The sequence below is a fragment of the Ictidomys tridecemlineatus genome, chromosome 4 (genome assembly GCF_052094955.1).
Source record: "Ictidomys tridecemlineatus isolate mIctTri1 chromosome 4, mIctTri1.hap1, whole genome shotgun sequence".
NCBI classification, from domain to species: domain Eukaryota; kingdom Metazoa; phylum Chordata; class Mammalia; order Rodentia; family Sciuridae; genus Ictidomys; species Ictidomys tridecemlineatus.
The window spans coordinates 63717715-63738563 of NC_135480.1; the positions used below are offsets into that span (position 1 = coordinate 63717715).

Sequence of the window (20849 nt, forward strand, 5' to 3'; positions counted from 1 at the left end):
AGGAGACAGATGGGAGGTGAAGGTGGCAAGCAGGGAGCACAGCCATTCTAAGAGTTTTGCTTTCTGGGTGAGCAGAGAAGTGGCGCAGGAGGTGGTGGGGTCGGGGCCTTCCGATGGGAACTATTGCAGAAGTTCTTGGAGGGGGAGGATGGACACGGCAAGAAAGGGGAGATGGAGAGATGGAACTAAGCACTGACCAGGAGGAAGGGGAGGGGATGACATGACACTTGGGACTTCACGGGCCAAGTGGCAGGAAGAGCAAGATTCAACCAGTCACAGAGGTGGCCTGTCAGATAAGGCCTTGCCTAAGGCGGTGATAAGAGTTGTACAACTTCCTTCAGCCAGGCCCCAGCAGATGAATTCAAAGGTTCCTTCTAGGAAACTGTCCCTGCCTGGGCGGGACAGAGGCCTTGGCGCTGGGCTGGGCTGGGCTGAGCACGGCACCCTGTCCACAGGTTTGTACACACCTCGCCACAGCAGTGTGGAGAGGCCTTGGGAGCCAGGCCAGCATGGTGGAGTTTGCTCCCTTGTCCGTGCCTTGGGAGCGCAGGCTGCAGACTCTGGCGGTCCTACAGTGGGTCTTCTCCTTCTTGGCCCTGGGTAAGTGGGGCTGGGTGAGATGGGAGACCAGGAGCAGCCACCCAGCTGCACCTAGAATGTTGGTCCTGGGAGGTTCTTGGAGGCCTCGGAGCCCTGCCCAGAGAGACTGGGCCGTGGAGTGGGGTTGCCTGTGGCTTTGAGCAGTTTTTTGGCCAAGTGTTCCCCCTTGACACAAGGAGATCCTGCTGCAGGCTGCTGAGGGTGTGGGAAGCATCGAGTTGATGCTAGGAAAGTTCCAGACTGCTCTTTCCTTTCTGAAGGGGTGAGTGGGAACTGGGGTAAGGAAGGAGAGGGGAACCAGGAACTAGGTTCTCCGGGACTCGATTTTGTCATCTGCAGCAACGTGTGGCCCAGACTCCAGCTCTGCTGAAGGGAATGTTTTCAAGGAGGGTTTGGGCCATATGCCACGGCACACACCTGTAATCTCAGCAGCTCGGGAGGCTGAGGCAGGAGGATCATGAGTTCAAAGCCAGCCTTGGCAGTTTAGTGAGGCCCTAAGCAACTCGGGGAAACCCTGTCTCTAAATAAAATATAAAAGGGTTGGGGATGTGGCTCAGTGATTAAGCACCTCTGGGTTCAATCCCCAGTACAAAAAAAAAAAAAAAAAGGAGGGTTTGGGGCAGTGTTGGGAGGTGGAAGTGAATGAATGGGTTTCTTCATTTCATCTGCTGGCACCGGACTAGGGAAGAACTGTTCCCCCTGGGTCTAGGGTTCAGCCTGTGCTCTCTCCTGGTTGCTAAAATGTCGACACATTGTGGTCAGTGGCCTTTTAACACACAATATATGTGCCCACCCCACACTTCCTCAGAATTTCTTTATGGTTTCACAGCCAAAGAACTTATTCCCAGCACGGCAGGCTCTCCTGGACCCTACGTTAGCATCCTTTCTAATTGACATGGGTTTCTGCCCTAAGGGTTGATAAACATGTTACACAGACTTGGTTATTTCCACTGCGTAGATGAGCAGAGAAAGTGCCTTACAGGCCCAGGCTGCAGAGCCAGAGTCCTGGGCTCCTCCTGCCAGAGAAAGGGCTAAGGAGGTAGAAGAGGGGAGAGGGGCTGGGGTGGGAGGAGGTGGGAGCCACAGTCAGTAAGAGAGCAGAAGGAGGGAGGCCTAAGCTGTCAAGTCCAAGGGCTCTGGGGACCCAGTGCCAGGTGACTGTAGCCAACAGATCACAGAAGACGAGGGTCACCATGCCCAGCCTGCCTCCTGTTATCTTTTAGGGCAAGAGTGTTTCCAGCTGGCCATGCCCACCCCACCCTGCAGCCCTGTGGCCCTGCCTGGCTCCTTCACTATCACAGGAACCTGGAAGGTCAGGAGCAGCGTAGGGGTCAAAGCAGCCCTGGGCCTGGAGGGCCAGAGGGAGGACAGCTGAAAAAAAAGGATCTGGGCTCATTTGTGCCAAGAGCAGGAGGTTTTGTCTTATCCCTTAACCTGAGGGCAAAGGAGAGCTGAGGAAGTTTCAGGTAGTGGAGTGACAAGGTCCAGCCTGGGTGTTAAAGGTCCCTGTGCCTGCCGTCGATGTGTCTGCTGTGCTGAGGGTGTGGGGAAGGGACCAAAAGCAGGAGCATTCTGTCTAGATCAGAAGTCACCAAATTAGGGCCCATGGGCCACATCCAGCGCCCTGGTTTTGTTCAGTCCAAGGGTTCAGAATGGTTTTTATATTTTTTAAAGGCTACATTTAAAAATAGCTGCTTAAGTACATGCATAATATCCTCCAATTTGCCCCTTAAACTGCAAAGTCTGAAATATTTGCCATCTGAACCCTTAAGAAAAAGTCTGAAAAGGGTGGCAGTGGGTGGAGAGAAGGTTTGGGGTCAGGAGATTTTCAGGAGATGGGTCCTGGGCAGGAGCAGAAGGAATGGATGGGTGGAGGGAGAAGGCCAAGTTGATGCCCAGTCTCACCCACATTTGGCTGGCTGTCGTCACTGAACTTGGGCACTCAGGAGCAGGCTTGAGAGATTAGGAGTTCAGTCCTGAATGTCACTGTCCTTGAGGGGCTGTGGAACCTGGAGCCAAGAAGTCACCTGTGAGCAGGGGGATGAGAGTGTAAGGTCAGGCAGCAGCGACCAACAGGAGGCAGATTTTAAAAGGCTCTGAATGAGGCTTTATTGAGATTTTGCTCCCTGGCGGGACCCTCAGACCAGCAGAGTAGGGCCAAGGAGAAGTGTATGGGGCTGGAATTTTTATTGAGCTTAGGGCAGGAAGGGAGGGCTTGGGACAGGAAAAGGGGTTTTTAGAGTCCTTTGTCCTACTGGGGTTGGTTGCGGTTAGCTGGCTAAGATCCAGAATTGGCCAGGAGACCCTGCTGATTGACAGGCAGTTCTGTGGGCGCCTGATTGGTGGTTCTTTGGCGCGCATGGGTGGGTGGCTTAATCACCTCAAACAGATCTAACAGAGGGAACAGAGTGGCAGGGGTGGTGACAAGCAGAGGTAGCACTTCAGGCAGCCACTATTTTTTGTTTGTTTGGTACCAGGACTTGAATCCAGGGGTGCTTAACCACCGAGCCATGCCCCCAGCCCTTTTTATTTATTTATTTATTTTTAACTTAGAGTCAGGGTCTTGCTAAGTTGCTGAGGCTGCCTTTGAATTTACAATCCTCCTGCCTCACTCTCCCAAGCTGAGGTTTTAAAGAACACTAAGGTTTCAAAGACTGGTAGGAAAATCAAGTCCCCCAGGCAGGGAGCCCCCTGTGCAGAGCGGAGGAGGAATAAGGGACCTTGCACACAGTTCATGCTGGAGGTCACGGACACATTTTGCAAAATGGCACAGAAGTGGCTGGAAAAGTCAACTAGGACCACTCACCAAAGGCTCAGAGCCCCAAGTCAAATGCGTTCTTGGGTGACTTGTTTGCTGGCTGTGTCCTTTCCTCTCCTCCACAACTCCCACCTCTTACATGGGAAAGGAAGGTGTTTCTTCACAGCCTGTGCTGTTCTTGGCTATGGCTACAGCTCCTTGAAGAGTCCAAGTCCAGAACATCTGTTGAGTGAATGAGGAATGCTGGGAGCATGATCTGGTCCAAGCAGCAGGACTGAATCCCAGGTCCCCCCTTATTAGTATGCTGTGTGACCTTAGCCAATTTATAGATCCTCTCTGTGGTACTGAAAGCTCTGTTCTTGTCCCCGATGCCAATCCAATAACAAGGACATAGTTTTGAGAAAAAAAGAAGTTTTATTATTGCATTGCTAGCAAAGGAGAAGCACAGGAGACTCCTGTCCCAGAGGCTGTGATTCTGCCCATCAGAGGAACAGGGGGCTCTTAAAGAGGTGTATCAAAGGTCACATTCCACATTTCTTTTTGGAGTTGTCATTCACTTGTTCGTTTGGGAGATAGTCATTTCTGGTGTCACCCCCAACTCTGAGTTACTTGTTTCAGTGGTATGTGCTCAAGGACAGATAACTCTGCCTAGGATGGGGAAGAAAGGTAATCCTGTTTCCCTGAGATTAGGGAGGGGGAGCAGTTAGGGAAGAGCAGGCAGAAAGGGAGAGGAAGAAACAGGTCATTTTCAAAATAAATCCATCGGGCCAGGCGCAGTTGTGCACGCCTGTAATCCCAGTGGCTCGGAGGCTGAGACAAGAGGATCATGAGTTCAAAACCAACCTCAGCAATGGCAAGACGCTAAGCAACTCAGGGAGACCCTGTCTCTAAATAAAATACAAAATAGGGCTGGGGATGTGGCTCAGTGGTCAAGTGCCCCTGAGTTCAATCCCTGGTACCCACTCCCCCGCCAAAAAAAAAGTCACATGGCAGAGCAGCAAGGGCTATACTCAAAACATAAAGTGGACCACTGTCCATCCAGGCCTTAAAGTGGGCATTTTAAGTGTTTCCCCCTCAGGTCATGAGGATTATGTAAAAGAAGGTGGTGTCTTCCTTCCTAAATTACTGAAAAGACCCACAGACTGGGTTTGCTTCCTAACAGGGGTTAAAGGGTGAGCCCAAGGTCGAGGCATAATGCAGTGGTGGGAGTCATTCTGTTTTCTTCTAACTTTTCCTTTTTTCCTCCTGACTTCAAAAATAACACATATTACTGTAACACATTCAAACAAAGCATGGGCCCTTAAAGTAAAAGACTTCCAGCCAGTCATGGAGGCGCACGTCTGTAATCCCAGCGACTCGGAGGCTAGGAGGATCTAAGTAGAGGGCCCTTGAGTTCAGTCCCCAGCACCCCACCCACACCCTGCCCAAAGACTTCCCATACTCTTGCCTCCAGGTAGACACTATTAACAATTCACCTTTATTTTCCAGAGCTCCTTTTCTTAAAAGAAGCTCATGAACAGACTTTTGGTTTTGCCCAAGGGAAGAATCCTAGCTGGGAGTTTAAAATTATTTTTACTTTTATAGTAAATATTTTTTAATGTAAAAATTAAAAACAATTTAAGTCAATCTCCTTTCTTTTTTGAATTCAGGGGCACTCTACCATTGAGCCACATCCCCAGCCCTATTTTGTATTTTATTTAGAGACTGGGTCTCACCGAGTCACTTAAGGCCTCTCTAAATTGCTGAGGCTGACCTTGAACTCAAGGTCCTCCTGGGATTACACACATGTGCCACCACTCCGGTAGCGAATTATTCAATAGTGTTTGAAAACAAAGAGCAAATGTGGAAGCAACCCTATGTCCATGAACAGATAAATGAATAAGCAAAATAGAATATTATTCAGCCTTAAAAAGAAAGGAGATTCAGACACATCCACAACTTGAATGAACTGCAAACATTACGCCCAATAAAATAAGCCAGTCACAAAAGCCAAACGCTGTAGGATCTTACTTATGTGAAGTACCCAGCGTAGTCAACATTTCAGAGAATAGAAGGCTGGCTTGGGTCTGGAGGGAGGGGCAGTGGGAGTGTCTACTAGGATGATAAATAAGTTCTGTGATTGATAGTGGAACTGGCTGCACAGGGTATGAAGGTCCTTAATGCCACTGAATTGATCAGATGGTAATTCATGTCATGTGTGTAACTAGAGCAAAAAAATTTAAAGGAAAACACGTATTCAAAGTGCCCCAAACACAACTCTAGAAAGTCAGCTTTCTGACGGCCAGAAGTCATCCATTGCTCACAGCTGGACCCCAGCACCTGGCACTTTGTAGGTGCTCCATGCAGAGTGAATATTTGTTGTCTGTAGCTGCTGGCTACCAAACTTCTCCTACTGTTCAAACTGGCTCAAGAGTCCCTTCCTCCAGGAAGTCTGGCAGGATGGGCAGGCCCAGTCCACCCTACTTCCAAGAGGAGTTCCACAACCAGAAGCTGGCCTCCTTTAAGAACACGAGTGTAGGGACTGAGGCTGAGGCTCAGTGGCAGAGCACTGGCCTGGTGTGCATGAGACTCAGAGTTCCAACTCGAGCCCTGCCAGAGGGAAGAAAGAGGAGGAGATGAGTGTGTGGAGAAAATGGAATGCAGAGGGAGTGGTATTCTCTGGGAATGATGCTTCATTGGCCTCAGATGAGGGGTGGTCCTAAAGACCTCCTGACCCTGAGGTGAAGCCAGGTTTAGCCTGCAGCCGGGATGGGGAATTGCACATCAGAGGGGTTTCCACGCTGGGCCTGGTCCTGGCCCTGCTGTACGCACAGGGCGGTCAGGGGTTGGCCTCTTCCTGCCTCCCCACTCCTCGCCAAGGGCTTTGGAGGCGAGGTCAATGGAGCTTGGAGGGTTGAGGAAGAGCAAGCGTTGGGACTGCATATTGGGAGAGGGGAGGGAGGAGCAGGAGGAGACGGGGCCAGCTCCTGGGAGCCTGATGCCAGGCTGAGCTGCTTGGGCTGTGCCCTGAAGTTGTGCGGAAGCCACAGGAGGGCTCTTTTCATAAGAGAAGCGAGGGACCCTGACACACTTACCTTTGGAAAGATGAAGCAGAGGGTGAACAGAAGGGGGAATGGGTAGAAAGGAGTCTTCTTTTCCCATGGGATCCTCAAACATAGAAACTAGAACCCTTGTTGCAATCAGCGGCTCCCATTTTTTGAGCACCAGGGAGATGGCAGGGGTCAGGCCGCCTGGGGCAGCAGGGCTCAGCCTGGGTGTCTCACCTGCCTTCCTTCCTTCTCAGCCCAGGTCTGCGTGGTCATCTTCATAGGCCTCCTCTTCACAAGGTTCTGGCTCCTCTCCATCCTGTATGCCACCTGGTGGTACCTGGACTGGGACAAGCCGTGGCGGGGCGGCAGGCCCATCCAGACCTTCAGGCGCTGGGTCATATGGAAGCACATGAAGGACTATTTCCCCGTCTCGGTGAGTCCTGGGGCTGCTTTGGGGGGGATGGGGGGAGAAGCTGGCTGAGTGGGGTCAGGGCCCCAGTGCCTCACGTCTCTGTGGGGGCAGTGCAGCCCCGTGTGCGTTGTTCAGGATGCTGGACCGGAAGGCCCAGGCCTGGGTCCCCCGCCACCCAGAGACGTGGAGAAGAGACCAGCTCCTCTCTAGCTGTGGCTTTCCATTTACAGGGACGTGGGGCCAGCGTGAGGTTGATGAACATACAGGACTTGAAGGAGCTCTATGGGACATGTACTGTGTCCCTCATGTGGACCTTCAGGGAGCAATCCCATCAGCAGCCCAGTTTAAAATAAAGTTAACAAACTATGGGTCTTAAGAGACCAGCTAGCCCTACAGTCACACTCTGCCAACCAGAGAAGGACACCGGTGTGACCAAGGTCGGTCAGTCAGTTGTCAACGAATTTTAAAGCTTTGCATTGGTATGGATAAGGAAGGGTATCAGGAAGAGAGCTCTGAACGGTCCTCAGGTTCTAACCTGCTCCTACTTCTGCCAAGCTGTGTGTCCTTGGACAAGGCCTTGTCCCACTCTGAGCCTTGGTTTCCCATGGATCCAGTAAGCCAACTGATCTTCCTGCTCTGAGTGCCTTCATGTCTCCTCTCTCTCTCTCTCTCTCTCTCTCTGGTTCATGACACCTCACAGTGATTGTGAACACTTGGCCCTGGACTTGAAGATTGGCCCTGAGTAGACCAGATCTCTGGATCTGAAAAGACCTGTAGGTTCCTTCAACTGAGCCCAGAAAAACTAAACTTGTGGTCTACGCAGCCAGGCAGAGACGGTTTATTGAACAGATGGGATAGAATGGAGGAAGGCAGTGGGGACACAGAAGGGTAGGCAGGGCTAATTGGCCTGAAAACAGGAGAGAAGGCAGGTGTGGAGTGTGGTCTTTAGAGTTGGTTGGACTAGATTCTAATCCCAGGTCTGCCACATAGCAGATGTGTGACATTGGGTGAGTTATACATTTTCTCAGAGCCTCACTCTCTGCCTATGTAAAATGGAGATGATGTCACATACTGGGCCTTGTGGATTCCATGAGACCAGGCAGGCCAGCTCTCATAGGTTCTCAGAACCTCAAGACTCAGCGGGATTCTGAGGAGACCTGGGCATGGTCCAAGGGACTCAGAACCTAGAGCCCTGGGGCTCTGACCTTCATACCTGCCTGGCTTCTCCATCCCATCCAGGAGCCCCACCACTTCCTGCCCCGCCAGGAATTAGATCTCCAGGTAGCAAAAGAGGGGAGGTGGAGGAAATAGGCCTGCAAGGCTGAATAGCTTGCTGAAGTCGTGGGAACTCAAAGTCAGGGATCCTGCCTTTTTTCCCTCTGAGATTCCTGAGGTCCCCTGGAGCTAGAAAGGGCTGGGCTACAACAGGGAGCAGGGCCTGTGTGGGTAGGGCTGAGCTGAAGTGGGCTGGCAGAGGCTGCCATGCCCATGAGGGCCACTGGAGTCAAAGGGCAGAACATGTGGGCTAGCAGACTCGGGTGGGAGGCAATCTTCTCCACCCCTTAGATGTGTTTTCTCTGCAGGGCCCCCTTCCAGGATCTTGTCAGCAAAGACAAGCAAGGCTTGTGGGGTCTGGAGAGCAGCCATGGGTATTTTGTGGCGGAATCCCCATCCCTTCCCCAGGACTTCTGAGCTCTGAGGTTCTGAACTCCCTTCTCTAGTCCCAGGCTCCTTCTTTTGAACCAGGAAATTCAGAGCTCTCCTGGGGAAGTGTGACCTGTAGCCTGGGGAGGTATAGGTGACATCTGGTCACCTGCAGCAGGTTCTAGCCCGTAGTTGAGCTTTGCAGGTCCTGACCCTGGCCTCTCGTCCATGTGTGCTGGATCCTCACACACCAGGAAAAGAAAGGCCACCTACAAAGGGGTGGTGCAAGCACAGACTCAGGGTTGTGAGCAGCAGCCTGGGGTTCCAGGAGAATAAAGCAGAGTACACCTGTGGGGAGGCTGGAGAGGAGCTCGGGTCACTGCAGAGGCCTTAGAGGCCACCCTGCAGAACTGGAAAACCGGAAGTTCTCTGGGGAATGTCTTCTGACAGCCTACTGGCCTCCAAAGGACAGCGTCCAGCTGCTCTGTCCCTGGCGTACTTCCTGCTGCAGGTTGGCAGAGGCGATGCTGAGGCAGCTCCACTGCCTTTCTTGCTCCTTCCCTCCTTGGTGGCTCTCAAGGAGGGTTTCTCAACCTCACTACTATCAGCACTGGATGGACTTGATTTGCAGAAATTCTATGTGCACAGTTTTTCAGGCTTGTTGCATACTGAAGGCCCTTTGCTGCAGTACCATGAGTGGCCAGCAGAGGGAGAGATGCTGTTCGTTTCTGTTTTGTGGCTCCTAGGCTGGGAGCTGCAGACTCCCCCTTCTTTCTGCACACCTGGGCAGCAAGGCCCTGCAGAGACCCTGGAGTGAGCAAAAGGCAGGCTGTCCTGGCTTTACTGAGCTCTCCCTTCATTCACAAGCCTCCTCACTCTCTTGTGGAATGTGAGGTCCTTCCATGATTTCTCAACTTCTGTCAGTTCTCCCTGTGTCTTTATGAACTAGCCTCTAGTGATGAACTTTCAGGCAAAATTAGAAAACTGTGCCTTGGCCTTGAAGCTTTCCGAAGTCATCCTGTTAGCTTTCTGCAGGAGAGTCAGGCCATTCATGTAGGAGTCAGGCCATACATGTAGCTGTCCCCACCTCATGCCAAGACTGGCCCAGGAGCTGGGTGTCCCCCACTGTGAATGTTTCATCACCCAGAGTAAATAGTCTAGGCAGGCCAAGGCCTTGGGAGGGACCAAGTTCTGTGGCCAGGGCTATGACCTAGGGTCATGAAATACTGCCCACAATGTGCTTGCTGGTCATGATCCGAACCAGGCTGGGGACAGTGTAGGACAACTCCCCACCCATACCCATACCTGGGACAAGCCCTTAGTTCCCCTGTAGCCCACCAGGCATTACTAGGGACTTAGTGGCCTCTCCTTCCTGTCTGCCACATCTTGGTACACTGGGGTCTGTTCACCTGAGACAGTGGGGCTTTCACATAACAGGAACTCTAGCTTACAGGAGAAGGGGGAGGGGGAAAGGACAACATTTGATTTATTTTCCAACCAGACCCCACCTTCCCGATCGGACCTGATTATTTATTATTAATATTGACTGTCTTTTTGAACTCTGGCTTCACTGAGATGCCTGTAAGGAGGTGTTTCTTCAAGGGAAGCTGGGTCTGGCTCCAGTGTTCTCCCAGGAGTCCAGGGCAAGGGGAACTAGCATGGGGCATAGATGTTCCCCAGCCCTAGGGCTGCCCTGCAGGGAACTGGGTCTCCTACACTGTCCCCTTCTGCTCCCAGCCAGGTAGATCTCTGGGAGGCTTGCTGAACCCCAACAGCATCAACATTTGGATTGGATAATTTGTGTGTGTGGGGGGGGGGAGACTGTTCCTATCCCTGGCATCTACCCACTCAATGCCAGAAGTACTACCCTCTCCCAGTGGTAAAACCCAATCTGTCTGCAGACATTACCAGATGTCCACATCAAGAGAGCAGGAGGTGGCAAACTCACCTTAGCTGAGAACCACTGATCTAGAGCATGGGGTCTGGGTCCTACACTCCTGTTCTGACTCTTCCCTCCTCCCCTCTACCCACAGTCCTGACCACAGCTATCTTTTTGTCTAGGTTCCATGTTCTCTGGCGCCCCCTGGAGTTCATCCTCCACACTACCTCTTACTTAGAAAAAAACCTATTTTTTCTGTAGCCTGCAAGTACTTGCACTCTGAGCCCTTACCTGCTTCCCCTTTGTCATTCCAGTCCGGCAGGCATGAGCTGTACCACTTGTTCTGGTGCCTTATTGGAGTGTCCCCCACCCTGCTGATGCCAAATAATGTGGGTACATAAGTAGGCCCTGAACAGGCTCTTCCCTCTGGGGCCCTAGAGGAGTGAGAGGTGGGCTACCGATGCAGGAAACACCTCTCCCAGGAGAGTGAGGCTGGAGTCTTGAAAATCCCAAACCAGTCATGAGCCAGCTTGCCTAGCCTGAGTAGCCCCATGGTCGACTCTACCAAGTTTGACCAGATAGTTCCAAAGTCAGTCCTCAGTGCCAGTTGTCTCCCTGGGTCTGGAATAAAGGTTTCCTGCCTCTTTGTGTTCTCTGTATAGATGGCAGAATTCAGATCCCAGTCACCTGTGTGGCTTTGTGCAGGTCACTTAACCCCTCAGCAAGCCTCTCAGCTTGCTTAACTGAGAAGTAGGGCTATCATACCACAGCCAGCCTTCCTGTGGTCTTAGTGGGTGTTAAACAAGCCAGCAGCACGGGTGCTTGCTTTTTGTTGTTGTTGTTGTTGTTGTTGTTGTTCCTGGGATTGAACTCAAGGGCACCCCAGCCCTCTTTTGTATTTTATTCAGAGACAGGGTCTCACTAAGGTGCTTAGTGAGAGTTCACTTTTACTGGGGTTGGCTTCAAAGGGTAGAAACTCAACTGTCCATCAACTGACAAATGGACAAACATGTGCTCTAGCCATGCAATGGAATGTCATCCAGTCAAATGTGAAAGGAGTTCTGATACATGCTACAACATGGATAGACCTAGAAAACATGACACCAAGAGAAAGAAGCCAAGTTCAAAGTCCACCTGTTGTAAGATTCCATCTGTATGAGGTGTCCCAAACAGGTAAACTCAGAGAGGTAGAGAGCAGATTAGCAGTGCTAGGGCCCTGGGGTGAGGGAAAATGACTCCTAATGGGTATGGGTTTCTTTCTGGGGTGTTGAGAATGATCTGGAAGTAGTGGTAATGCTTACACAATCTTATAAAATTGCATTGAGTTGAGAGTGGTGGTGTACATCTGTAATCCTAGCTATTCCTGAGGCTGAGGCAGGAGGATACCAAGTTTGAGGTCAGTCTAGAACACTTAGCAAGGCCCTGCCTCAAATTTTTAAAAAGTTTTTAAAAGGGGGCACTGGGGATGTAGCTCAGTGGTAGAACACTGCTGAGTTCTATTCTCAGTACCAAAAAAAAAAAAAAAGTGCATTGAACTGTATATTTTAATGGGATAAATATTATGATATATAAATGAAATCAATAAAAAATAGTTGAGCTGGGGATGTGGCTCAAGTGGTAGTGTGCTTGCCTGGCATGTGCGGGGCACTGGGTTCGATCCTTAGCACTACATAAAAATAAAATAAAGATGCTGTGTCTACCGAAAACTAAAAGAAAAAAAAGTAAATATTAAAAAATTCTCTCTTGCTCGCTCTAAAAAAATAGCAAACTTCAAAGCTTAGGAAGCTGCTGTGCCCTTTTCTAGACCCACTTCCCACTGTGCCACACCCAGCCTCAGGGCATGTGTAGCCAGGGTATCCCCAGACCCCCACTATCTTGCTCAGTCACAATCAATATTCCCCCAACAGAATGGAGGAAGCAAGACAAACCACAGCTCTTCACCAACTGCCTCCTCCTCTTTATTTATCTTTATTTATCTCTCTGAACCCTGTAGTAAACCTAAAGTGTCATCATTGTCCTGTGGAAGAGGATAACTGGGGCACTGAGGGGGCCAGAGCCTGGCAAAGGTCCCAGGCATGAGCCAGAGGTAAAATCCAGTCTCTTGACTCCCTGCTCAGGGTTCTCCTGACTCCATGCTAGTGGGATGCAGGTGACCTGGTGGGACAGGATTCGAGTCAGGGCCCCTCCTTCTGAGGTGGGATATCTCAGTCTCATCTTCTTGGCTCCTTCATTCCCACCTTCCTTCCACACTTTCCAGAGCATCTCCTTTGTCCCAGACCAGCACTGGGGACACACCTTGGACACAGTGGTCTATGATCTTCAGTGAGGGCCAGGTAGACTTGGGGACAGGAGTCATGTAGAAGGGGCTAGCACAGAAAGATAAAGTAGAGACCACGTCTGAGGGAGGTACAGATTAGGCCTCATTGGGACTATGATGGCTCCACAGTGCACACACGTGGACACATGTAGATACACATGCAAATACTGGCCTACTCGCCTGGACACAGGTCCCTACCTTTGCAAGGTTTTTCTCTATGCACAAATGCTTTCTTTTATATATTTTTTTTGTATAGGGATTGAATCCAGGGGCACTCAACCACTGAGCCATATTCCTAGCCCCTCATCCCCCTTTTTAAATTTAGAGACAGGGTCTCAGTGAGTTGCTTAGGGCCTCTCAAAGTTGCTGAGGCTGGTTTTGAACTCGTGAGTCTCCTGAGATGCTTGTTATAGGCATGTGCAACTGCACTGGGTTTTTGTTTGTTTGTGTTTTGTTTTGGTTTTTGTTTTTTGGTTTTGATAGATATTGTCAAATTGCCTTTATGGAGGTACAAAATTTCTTCCCACTAGCTAAAGGGAACTTCTAAGGAAATGTTTCAATGGGTTCTAGAGCAAGTGCCTTCCCAGTGAGAAAAACCAGGGTCTCTATCTTGCCATATCTACTAAGTCCCCTACTTCCCAGGGGAAGAGGATTGTCCTGGTCTGGGGAGGCCATCTTGGTGATGGTGGTGGTGGGGGTGTTGTCAAAGCCAAGGCTAGAAGAATCTAGAGCTATTCAGGCTGGACTGGGCAGACAGGATCCAGTGCTGTCTCCAGACTGCTCTGAGGGTAAGCAGCCGGGCTTCTGTGGCCCCAAAGGCAGCAATGAGAATTATCCCTGACCCTTTCAGCTTGGTGACAGGAAGACCGCTTACCTGGCAAAGCGGAGTCTGAGCGAAAGGAGCTGCCCCGGCCCAGGGAGTGCAAATTGCAGGCTGGCAGGGAGCCTCCTGCCCTAGGCCTGGCCCCACCCTGATGGCAATGGTTCCCAAAGCCAGGTTGGGCTCCAGGGTTCCCAGTGGAGTGAGGCCAAGATTGCTAACAACCTTGGCCTCCAGCAATAATCTCTGCAGATCCAGGTGACCAGTACAGCCTCTGTTAGCTCAGGTCCCGCCCCGTTGGTCCTCGCCCTATTTCATCAAGAAGCTACTAAGGACAAACAGTTCTTTCTCCCTCTCCATGGACAGTGTCTGGTGGACCCTGGCACACCTTCCATGCCACAGGCCCCACCAAGGCAAGTCTCTGTCCTGGCAGGGGGAGAGAACAAAGGGCAGCAAAGGACTGGCCTGCAGGGTGGTGGGGAGAGGAGAGAGAGCCACCGGGTGAGACACTTGTGCAGTACAGGGCGGCAATCCAGAACAGAGCCAGTCTAGGGAACTGCATGCTCTTTCAACCTGACAGGAATCCACGCCTCTTACAGCTTGCGCACACTCAGCCCCAGGTCTGAAGTGCACAGTACTGTTAGCATGGGCTTTCCAGAGTGGTGGCGCCCCCGTGTGGCCCTTTGATTCCTTCACATCACATCCTGTGGGCTGATTGGCAATTCTAGGAACCCTCCTCACAGCACAGCTTGTCAGCAGCCTGGCAAGGGAGAGGCGCAGAGCCAAATGTTCCCCTTTTATAGAAGAGGAGCCTGAGGAAACAGTTTATCCAAAGCCAGCCCCTTGGTATCACCAGAAATGGTCTCTCACCACAGCACAGGGCTGTCCGACTTATGAATGAAGCACTTAAGGATCAGAGAGGGGCAACGACTTACCCAAGGTCACACTAGAGTGGCAGAGTCAAGATCCATAACAGGTCCAGCTCTGACTCACCAGGGTGCTGTCCCCGCAGCTGGTCAAGACCGCTGAGCTGGACCCCTCCAAGAACTACATTGCGGGCTTCCATCCCCATGGAGTCCTGGCAGCCGGAGCCTTTATCAACCTGTGCACTGAGAGCACGGGCTTCTCCTCGCTCTTCCCGGGCATCCGCCCCCATCTGATGATGCTGAACCTGTGGTTCCGGGCCCCCTTCTTCCGAGATTACATCATGTCTGGGGGTGAGTCTTCCTGCTCCAGGTAGCTCAGGAACATAAGATTGGTGTTTCTGGTGGGGGGACTTTAGGGAGGGCTTCCAAAAGCTCTGTATTTCTTCTAAAAACATGCACAGGAGGAGAAGATGGCTAGACCCAAAGGAACTTCCTGCAGTGCTGTGCTGATCACTGAGCCCAGTGAGGAGGTTGGGAAGAAGGAGAGGACTCAGGGGACTCCCAGCTGGATCCCAGGCCTCTGTGGGCACTGCTAGTGGTCTTTCTCTTGGGCACACCCCCCCTCACAGTCCCTGTCCCCTCACCACACACCTGACCATCCTCCTCTCTCCCCAGGGCTGGTCACGTCAGATAAGGAGAGCGCTGCTTACATTCTGAACAAGAAGGGCAACGGGAACCTGCTGGCCATCATTGTGGGGGGCTCCCAGGAGGCACTGGATGCCAGGCCTGGGGCCTTCACGCTGTTACTGCGGAATCGAAAGGGCTTTGTCAGGCAGGCCCTGATACACGGGTATGGATGGGGCTCTGGGGACTGCACTCAGTTCAATCTGAAGTTGGCAAGGATGATATTTTGGTGGGGAGGCAAGAAAGACTAACCAGATTCTATTTTAGCAGAGAGCTTCTCAGTTCATTCACAATGAAGATTATCTTTTTAATGATTCATGCCCAAATTCCTGGAAGAGTTTCCATTTTTCCAGTGAAATTCGATGGCTGATGGACATAGTTCAAGGTGGGAGTGGACATCTTCCCCAACGCCGGCAGGAGAGCTGAGACCTATGGGATCTGAAAGAATGGGGATAGGAGCATATGGAAGAGACATTCTCCCACCTTGGGGGAAGCTTCTGGGAGGAAAGGAGCCAACTGGCATGGGGAGAGTTTTCTAGGAGAGAATGCAGGTGTTTTCTGTCTGGGAGGACTCTCTGCAGCACTCTGTTCACACGTCACGGAGCAACCGAGGTCAGAGAGGGAGCCATGGCAGGTCGAGGAGGCAATCCAAGCCTCCTACTTCTAGCCCAAGGCTGGATCCTCTGCTCCTGAACTTGGTCATGGAGTCCCTGCAAGAAGCCCAGTGAACTTTCCACTCCTGTTTTTTTCTGGAGCCTCCCACAGACCTCTTCTGTTTCCCTCCAGGGCAGCTCTAGTGCCGATCTTCTCCTTTGGGGAGAATAACCTATTTGACCAGGTGCAGAACTCTTCTGGCTCCTGTTTGCGCCGAGTCCAGAATCGGCTGCAGAAGATCATGGGCATCTCCCTCCCCCTCTTCCATGGCCGCGGCATCTTCCAGTACAGCTTTGGTTTCCTGCCCTACCGCCAGCCCATCACCACCATCGGTAAGACCAGATCCAGTCTGCGAGAGGGAGGTTACAGGAACAGGGACCTGGGCTATGTGATGCCAGAGGACATGGAGGTGGGCCAGGTACATCCCTTCCCTCATGGGGCTCACCTTCTAGATTGGGAGGCACAGACATTGGCAGATGGCCCTAATATAAGGCAGTCTGGGATAAGGGCTGTGACACCGACATAAAGAACAGTCACTACTGGCTGCTGAGCACCTGCCGTGTGCCCGGCACTACGCAGCTGACTTCTGTACAACAGCTCAAATTATTCTAGCATCCTTTGAGGCAGGGTTATTGTATATTTCACTGATGATAAACTGAGGGCCGGAGAAGTTAAATAACTGCTTTTGAGTAACAAAGTTGAAGTTTGAATCAGGAGGGTTTAATTCTGACTCAGAGGATCTGGTGAGGATTATTTGGAAAGGTAGATACCGGGGAAGGGCACTCTGCGTATGCTAAAATTGTGTGCAAAGTAGAAATCAATAGGCTCTGAATTAGAGCGTAAGGTATCTTCCCGCAAGAAATGGAATTGAAATTTAATTCAGAGACTTAACACCATCTTTTCAGCTATCCAGACACTTTTTGTTTTCTTCTTGTATTCCAAGTAGGTTCCTCTGACAAAATCTGTAGAGAGGTCCCTTCATCTCATCTCCATCCATCATTTGTTAGTTAAACAGACTTGGTAAATCCCTATATTTGGAAACTTCCTGTGTCATGTGGCAATATTTTCATGAGTTTTAATACTTTTGCTGCCTTCAGAGCTATTGTCAAGAGGAGAGGGTTGGGGAGCTGCTTTCTCAGCCAGACAGAACCAGAGGAAGAGGGCTAGTTAATAGCCTTCCTGATTCTTCTCTGTGATGAGGAGTGAAGTGCGGGTCAGCTTGTGGGACAGTAAGGGAAGAAAAGCTGCCTGGGTTGCGAACCACCCTTGTCCCAGCAATACGGCACTTCTGACTGTAGCATCCTGGGCTTTCGGAATCGTATAGCCTGGAAGGGAAGAGCACACACTCAGGACTTAAAACCTGGTACTGACTCTTCCTAGCTATGTGACCTTGAACAAGTTAGTTAACTTCTCAGAGCCTCAATGCCTCACCTGTTAAATAGGAATATTGATAGGTTTTGCTCCCATAGGGTTAAAGGGAAGAACACATGTAGAATACCTAGCACATTTCCTGGCACGTTGACACCTGTCTGTTGATAGATTTTATCAGAATGTTAGAGTTGCCCTACCACTTAGAATCCATTTCCTGAAGTTGGGTTTGGAAGGGGTAGCTGAAGGCACTTTCCTGCAGCATGACAGTGGGGCTGGGCACCTGCTCCAAGGGCCTCTGCCACCCCAGTGGTTCCCACTCTGCTCCTCTGCCACCTGTGTGTCTTGCAGTGGGAAAGCCCATCGAGGTGCAGAAGATACTGAGGCCCTCAGAGGAGGAGGTGGACCAGCTCCACCAGTGCTATATCAATGAGCTATGCAACCTCTTTGAGGCCCACAAGTCCAAGTTCAACATCCCTGCTGACCAACACTTGGAGTTCTGTTGAACACCTCCAGCCAGGAGGGAGGTTGCTCCCAGGGCGAACCAGCATTTGGGAGCTCAGCCAGAGTGCTGGAACCTGAGGAGGCATCCTGCATGTGTTTTGAACACATCTCCAGAGCTTCCCCAGACTTCTACAAGTCCAACCACAGCTGGCAACATGGAAGAGGAGACCAGACTGAAATCTGTGATTTGCACTCCTACAGCCAAAGCTCTGCCAGTCTCCCTCTCCTTGGCCTCTGGATGCTCATCTATGAAACGTGAGAGAGAACTGGAAGAAAATGACTCCTGGGGGCTCTGTCCTCTCCTGTAATGTCACTCAAAGATTACAAAAGAGCATGTAGGGAAAAAGAGAGTAACGAGCCTTTTCTTCCTCTACGCTTGAGTAACAGCACAAAAGAAGCTCCCAGCTCCAGCCCTTTCCCCTACCTGCCCCCTTGTATCACACTCTGGATGTCCCTCCCTCCTCCAGCTGGAGAGAAGGTGGTGGGCAGTGAGTCCCTGCACTCACCCAATGCACCTTCAAATTTCTGGACCCTCTGAGCTGTGTTGTGGCAGCCAGAGGTTATTGGAAGGTGGGCAAAGAGAATTCCACTGTCACTGACTGACTGTGATTGGGGGCAGGCCTCTTCCCCCACCCTCTGAGCCTCAGTTTCCCCGAATTAGATGACCTTTGAGTCTTGGTTTTGACAGCACATAATTTGAGAACTCCAGGAGGACTCCTCTTGCTTATTCTTTGTAACTTCAGACCTTGGCACAAAAGGAGGGACCCAACAAATGTCAGTTCAATTAACGAAAGCATTCTATTTTACCCCCCCCCCTTTTTTTCTTTCCTGCCTGCCCCTGCACCTACCCTCATCAAGGATACAGGTCAAAGCTTTTGACCCTCAGCTAGGCCCTGTGGCCCTGTGGCCCTGACCCATCTTCCCAAGACCTGGATTACTCTGGTCCACAGAAGACCATGTTCTTTCCTGACCCATCACCTAAGTTAATCACCTCTGGTCCTATTCTTTTAGGAAATAGGGGAAAACAGTATGTCTATGGCCAGCTGACTCAGAGAACAAAAACCAGGTGTGGGGTGTGTTAGACTGCATGTATCTGGGGGAGAGTGATGTCCTGACAAGGAGAATTCTGGATTCCTGGGTCAGGGACATGCATCAGGAGGATGGCCAGGAGGCATGAGGCCCCCTCCCCTCTAGCGAAGAAGCAGACCCTTCCCTCCAAAAGCAGATCCCTGCAACCTGGGGGCGGGCATTTGGAGAAGTATAATTTGGGGTTCCAATCTGGTCCCATCTATTTTCAGAGACCCTGAGAAAAATCACATCCAAGCCTCAAATTTGTCATCTGACAAATAAAGACTACATCTCCCTCTATTGCTGTAGTTCCCAAGTCAATGAGCCACTCCATGTCCTTATGGAATGATGCACTGTACATGCCATGCAGCAGTCAGGTGACTCCAGGGTCTCATGAAGGGGCCTGGTACCATGCTACTTGGCATATGGGTCACAATAGTATTGGGAATAAGGAGCAGAAGGGAGTGATGACTTCCAGCCCAGGGAAAACTTTGGAGAAAGTGGCCATGAGCCAGGCCTGGAAGGAAGGGCAAGAGTCTCAAAGGAGATACACAGTGGCCTCCTGCTGGGTTGTGAACCACTTCCAAACGTACTGCCTGAAGACTGCAAGGTTTCATTATTTCTCACAATTCTGTGGGTTTGCAGAATTTGGGGGGTTCTTAGGTCTTTCTTGGGCCGCCATGTTGCATTCAACCAGTGGGTCAGAGGGAGCTGGGATAGCTAGGGTGCTGAGACAGCAGGGCCTCTCTTTGCATGCGTCTGTCTCTATCCTGACTGGTCTTTGAGGATTTGAGAGTGGCTGGATTCCAAAAAAATGACAGCCACAGCTGCGAGGACTCAAGCCCTGGGCCACACAACTTGCAGAGTGCTTCCACTGGTCCATTGGTGGGAGCAAGGCAGGAGGCCAGGGGCAAGGAATAGGCTCCGCCTCAGGATGGGAGGTGCTGCAATGTCACAGTACAAAAGGCAGGGACACAGAGAGGGTTCTACAGGCCATCTTTGCAATTGACCAAAAATGTAAAAGTTTCCTCCCCCATCCCCAACTCTGTCTCTCTCCCATTCCCCGTCTGGCCTTGATAAAGCCAACAGCCCCAGCTCAACCTTGCCTCTCTGCCCTGTCTCCATCTCTCTGTCCCCCACCCACCACATGCACAGCCATGGTGGGCTTTCAAAAACACGAATCTTGGCACTGGAGTCCCAGGCCAGAGGTAAAACCCGGAGGTCCCAACAAATCAGATCCAGTTACTTGTCCCAGAATGAAACAGAAAAAGTTAACAGTGAAAAGCAGGAAAGGAACTTTAATCATGGCTCTTCAGGGAAAGCAAAGTGAGAGCAAGTGTCTCAGCCCTGTCTTCAAGGTACTGACATGAGCTCAGATTACACAGACAAGGGCTTTAGTTGATCATTACCTCAGGATTGACCAGGTGGGGCCTTGTCAGAGATAAGAAAGTTGCTGTTGCCTGGAGGTGGTTTGACTTCTCACAAGATGTTTATCAATTAGACCTGTTGTTCTGGAATCCAAAGCAATTTTGAACAAAGGAGACCGATGCAAAACGGAGGCAGAGATGCCAACTTTTTTTTTTTTTAATACCAGGAATTGAACCCTAGTACATTTAACCACTGAGCCACATTCCCCAGCTCTTTTTAAAATATATTTTATTTAGAGACAGGGCCTTGCAAAGCTGCTGAGGCTGGCTTTGAACATGTGAGCCTCTGGAATTACAGGCCAATTTTTAAATCCTGTTACCTGTTGGACATTTGCAGGCAGAAGTTGAAGAGTCTAAGTCCCTGTTAGAAGTCAGCCACATTGTTTCTCTGCTCAAAGTCCTGTGGCTCCCCATGGCTGCTAGGCTAGGGTTTGTACCAGTCCCATGTCAGCAAGAACCAGAAGATAATTTGAGGAGGGTGTCATTAAGAAAGAATTTCCTGAGAATGGTGACATAAGTCAGGGCCATGGTGTTGGGGCACTGTTGCTGCCCTGAGGCCTGGAAGGACAAACACAGCAGGCATCTCAATCTAGAGAAGTCATGACCCTGCAGGGAAGGAGCCAAGAACATGCACCTCACTGTCTTCCCCAGAGCCCACCCCACTCTTCCCTCTATCCTATCTCCTGCCAAGTTCCCCACTGCCTGAACCCAACTGGAAGCTAGAGGGAAGGAGGACCTGTGGCTGCAGTCCAGAGCCAGGCGGAGAGTAGACTAGAGGGATCAATGGAAGACAGAAGATGTCCACCTGAAGCCTACGCT

At 51.0% G+C, this 20849-nt stretch overlaps 1 protein-coding gene across 1 annotated transcript; it reads left to right on the forward strand.

Moving 5' to 3' along the window:
- Nucleotides 1–342: 342 nt before the first annotated feature.
- Nucleotides 343–18903, forward strand: Mogat2 (monoacylglycerol O-acyltransferase 2). The gene is made up of 6 exons (XM_005323213.5): nucleotides 343–600; nucleotides 6642–6820; nucleotides 14472–14676; nucleotides 15001–15175; nucleotides 15796–15995; nucleotides 17383–18903. The coding sequence occupies exons 1-6, from the start codon at nucleotides 510–512 to the stop codon at nucleotides 17535–17537; spliced, it is 1005 nt and encodes a 334-aa protein (XP_005323270.1). The 5' UTR covers nucleotides 343–509; the 3' UTR covers nucleotides 17538–18903.
- Nucleotides 18904–20849: the final 1946 nt, after the last annotated feature.

Coding starts and splice junctions, on each gene's coding strand:
- Mogat2 (XM_005323213.5), top strand. CDS start 510: ATGGTGGAGTTTGCTCCCTTGTCCGTGCCTTGGGAGCGCAGGCTGCAG. Junction 6,821..14,471: donor AGGACTATTTCCCCGTCTCG/GTGAGTCCTGGG, acceptor CTGTCCCCGCAG/CTGGTCAAGACCGCTGAGCT. Junction 14,677..15,000: donor AGATTACATCATGTCTGGGG/GTGAGTCTTCCT, acceptor CTCTCTCCCCAG/GGCTGGTCACGTCAGATAAG.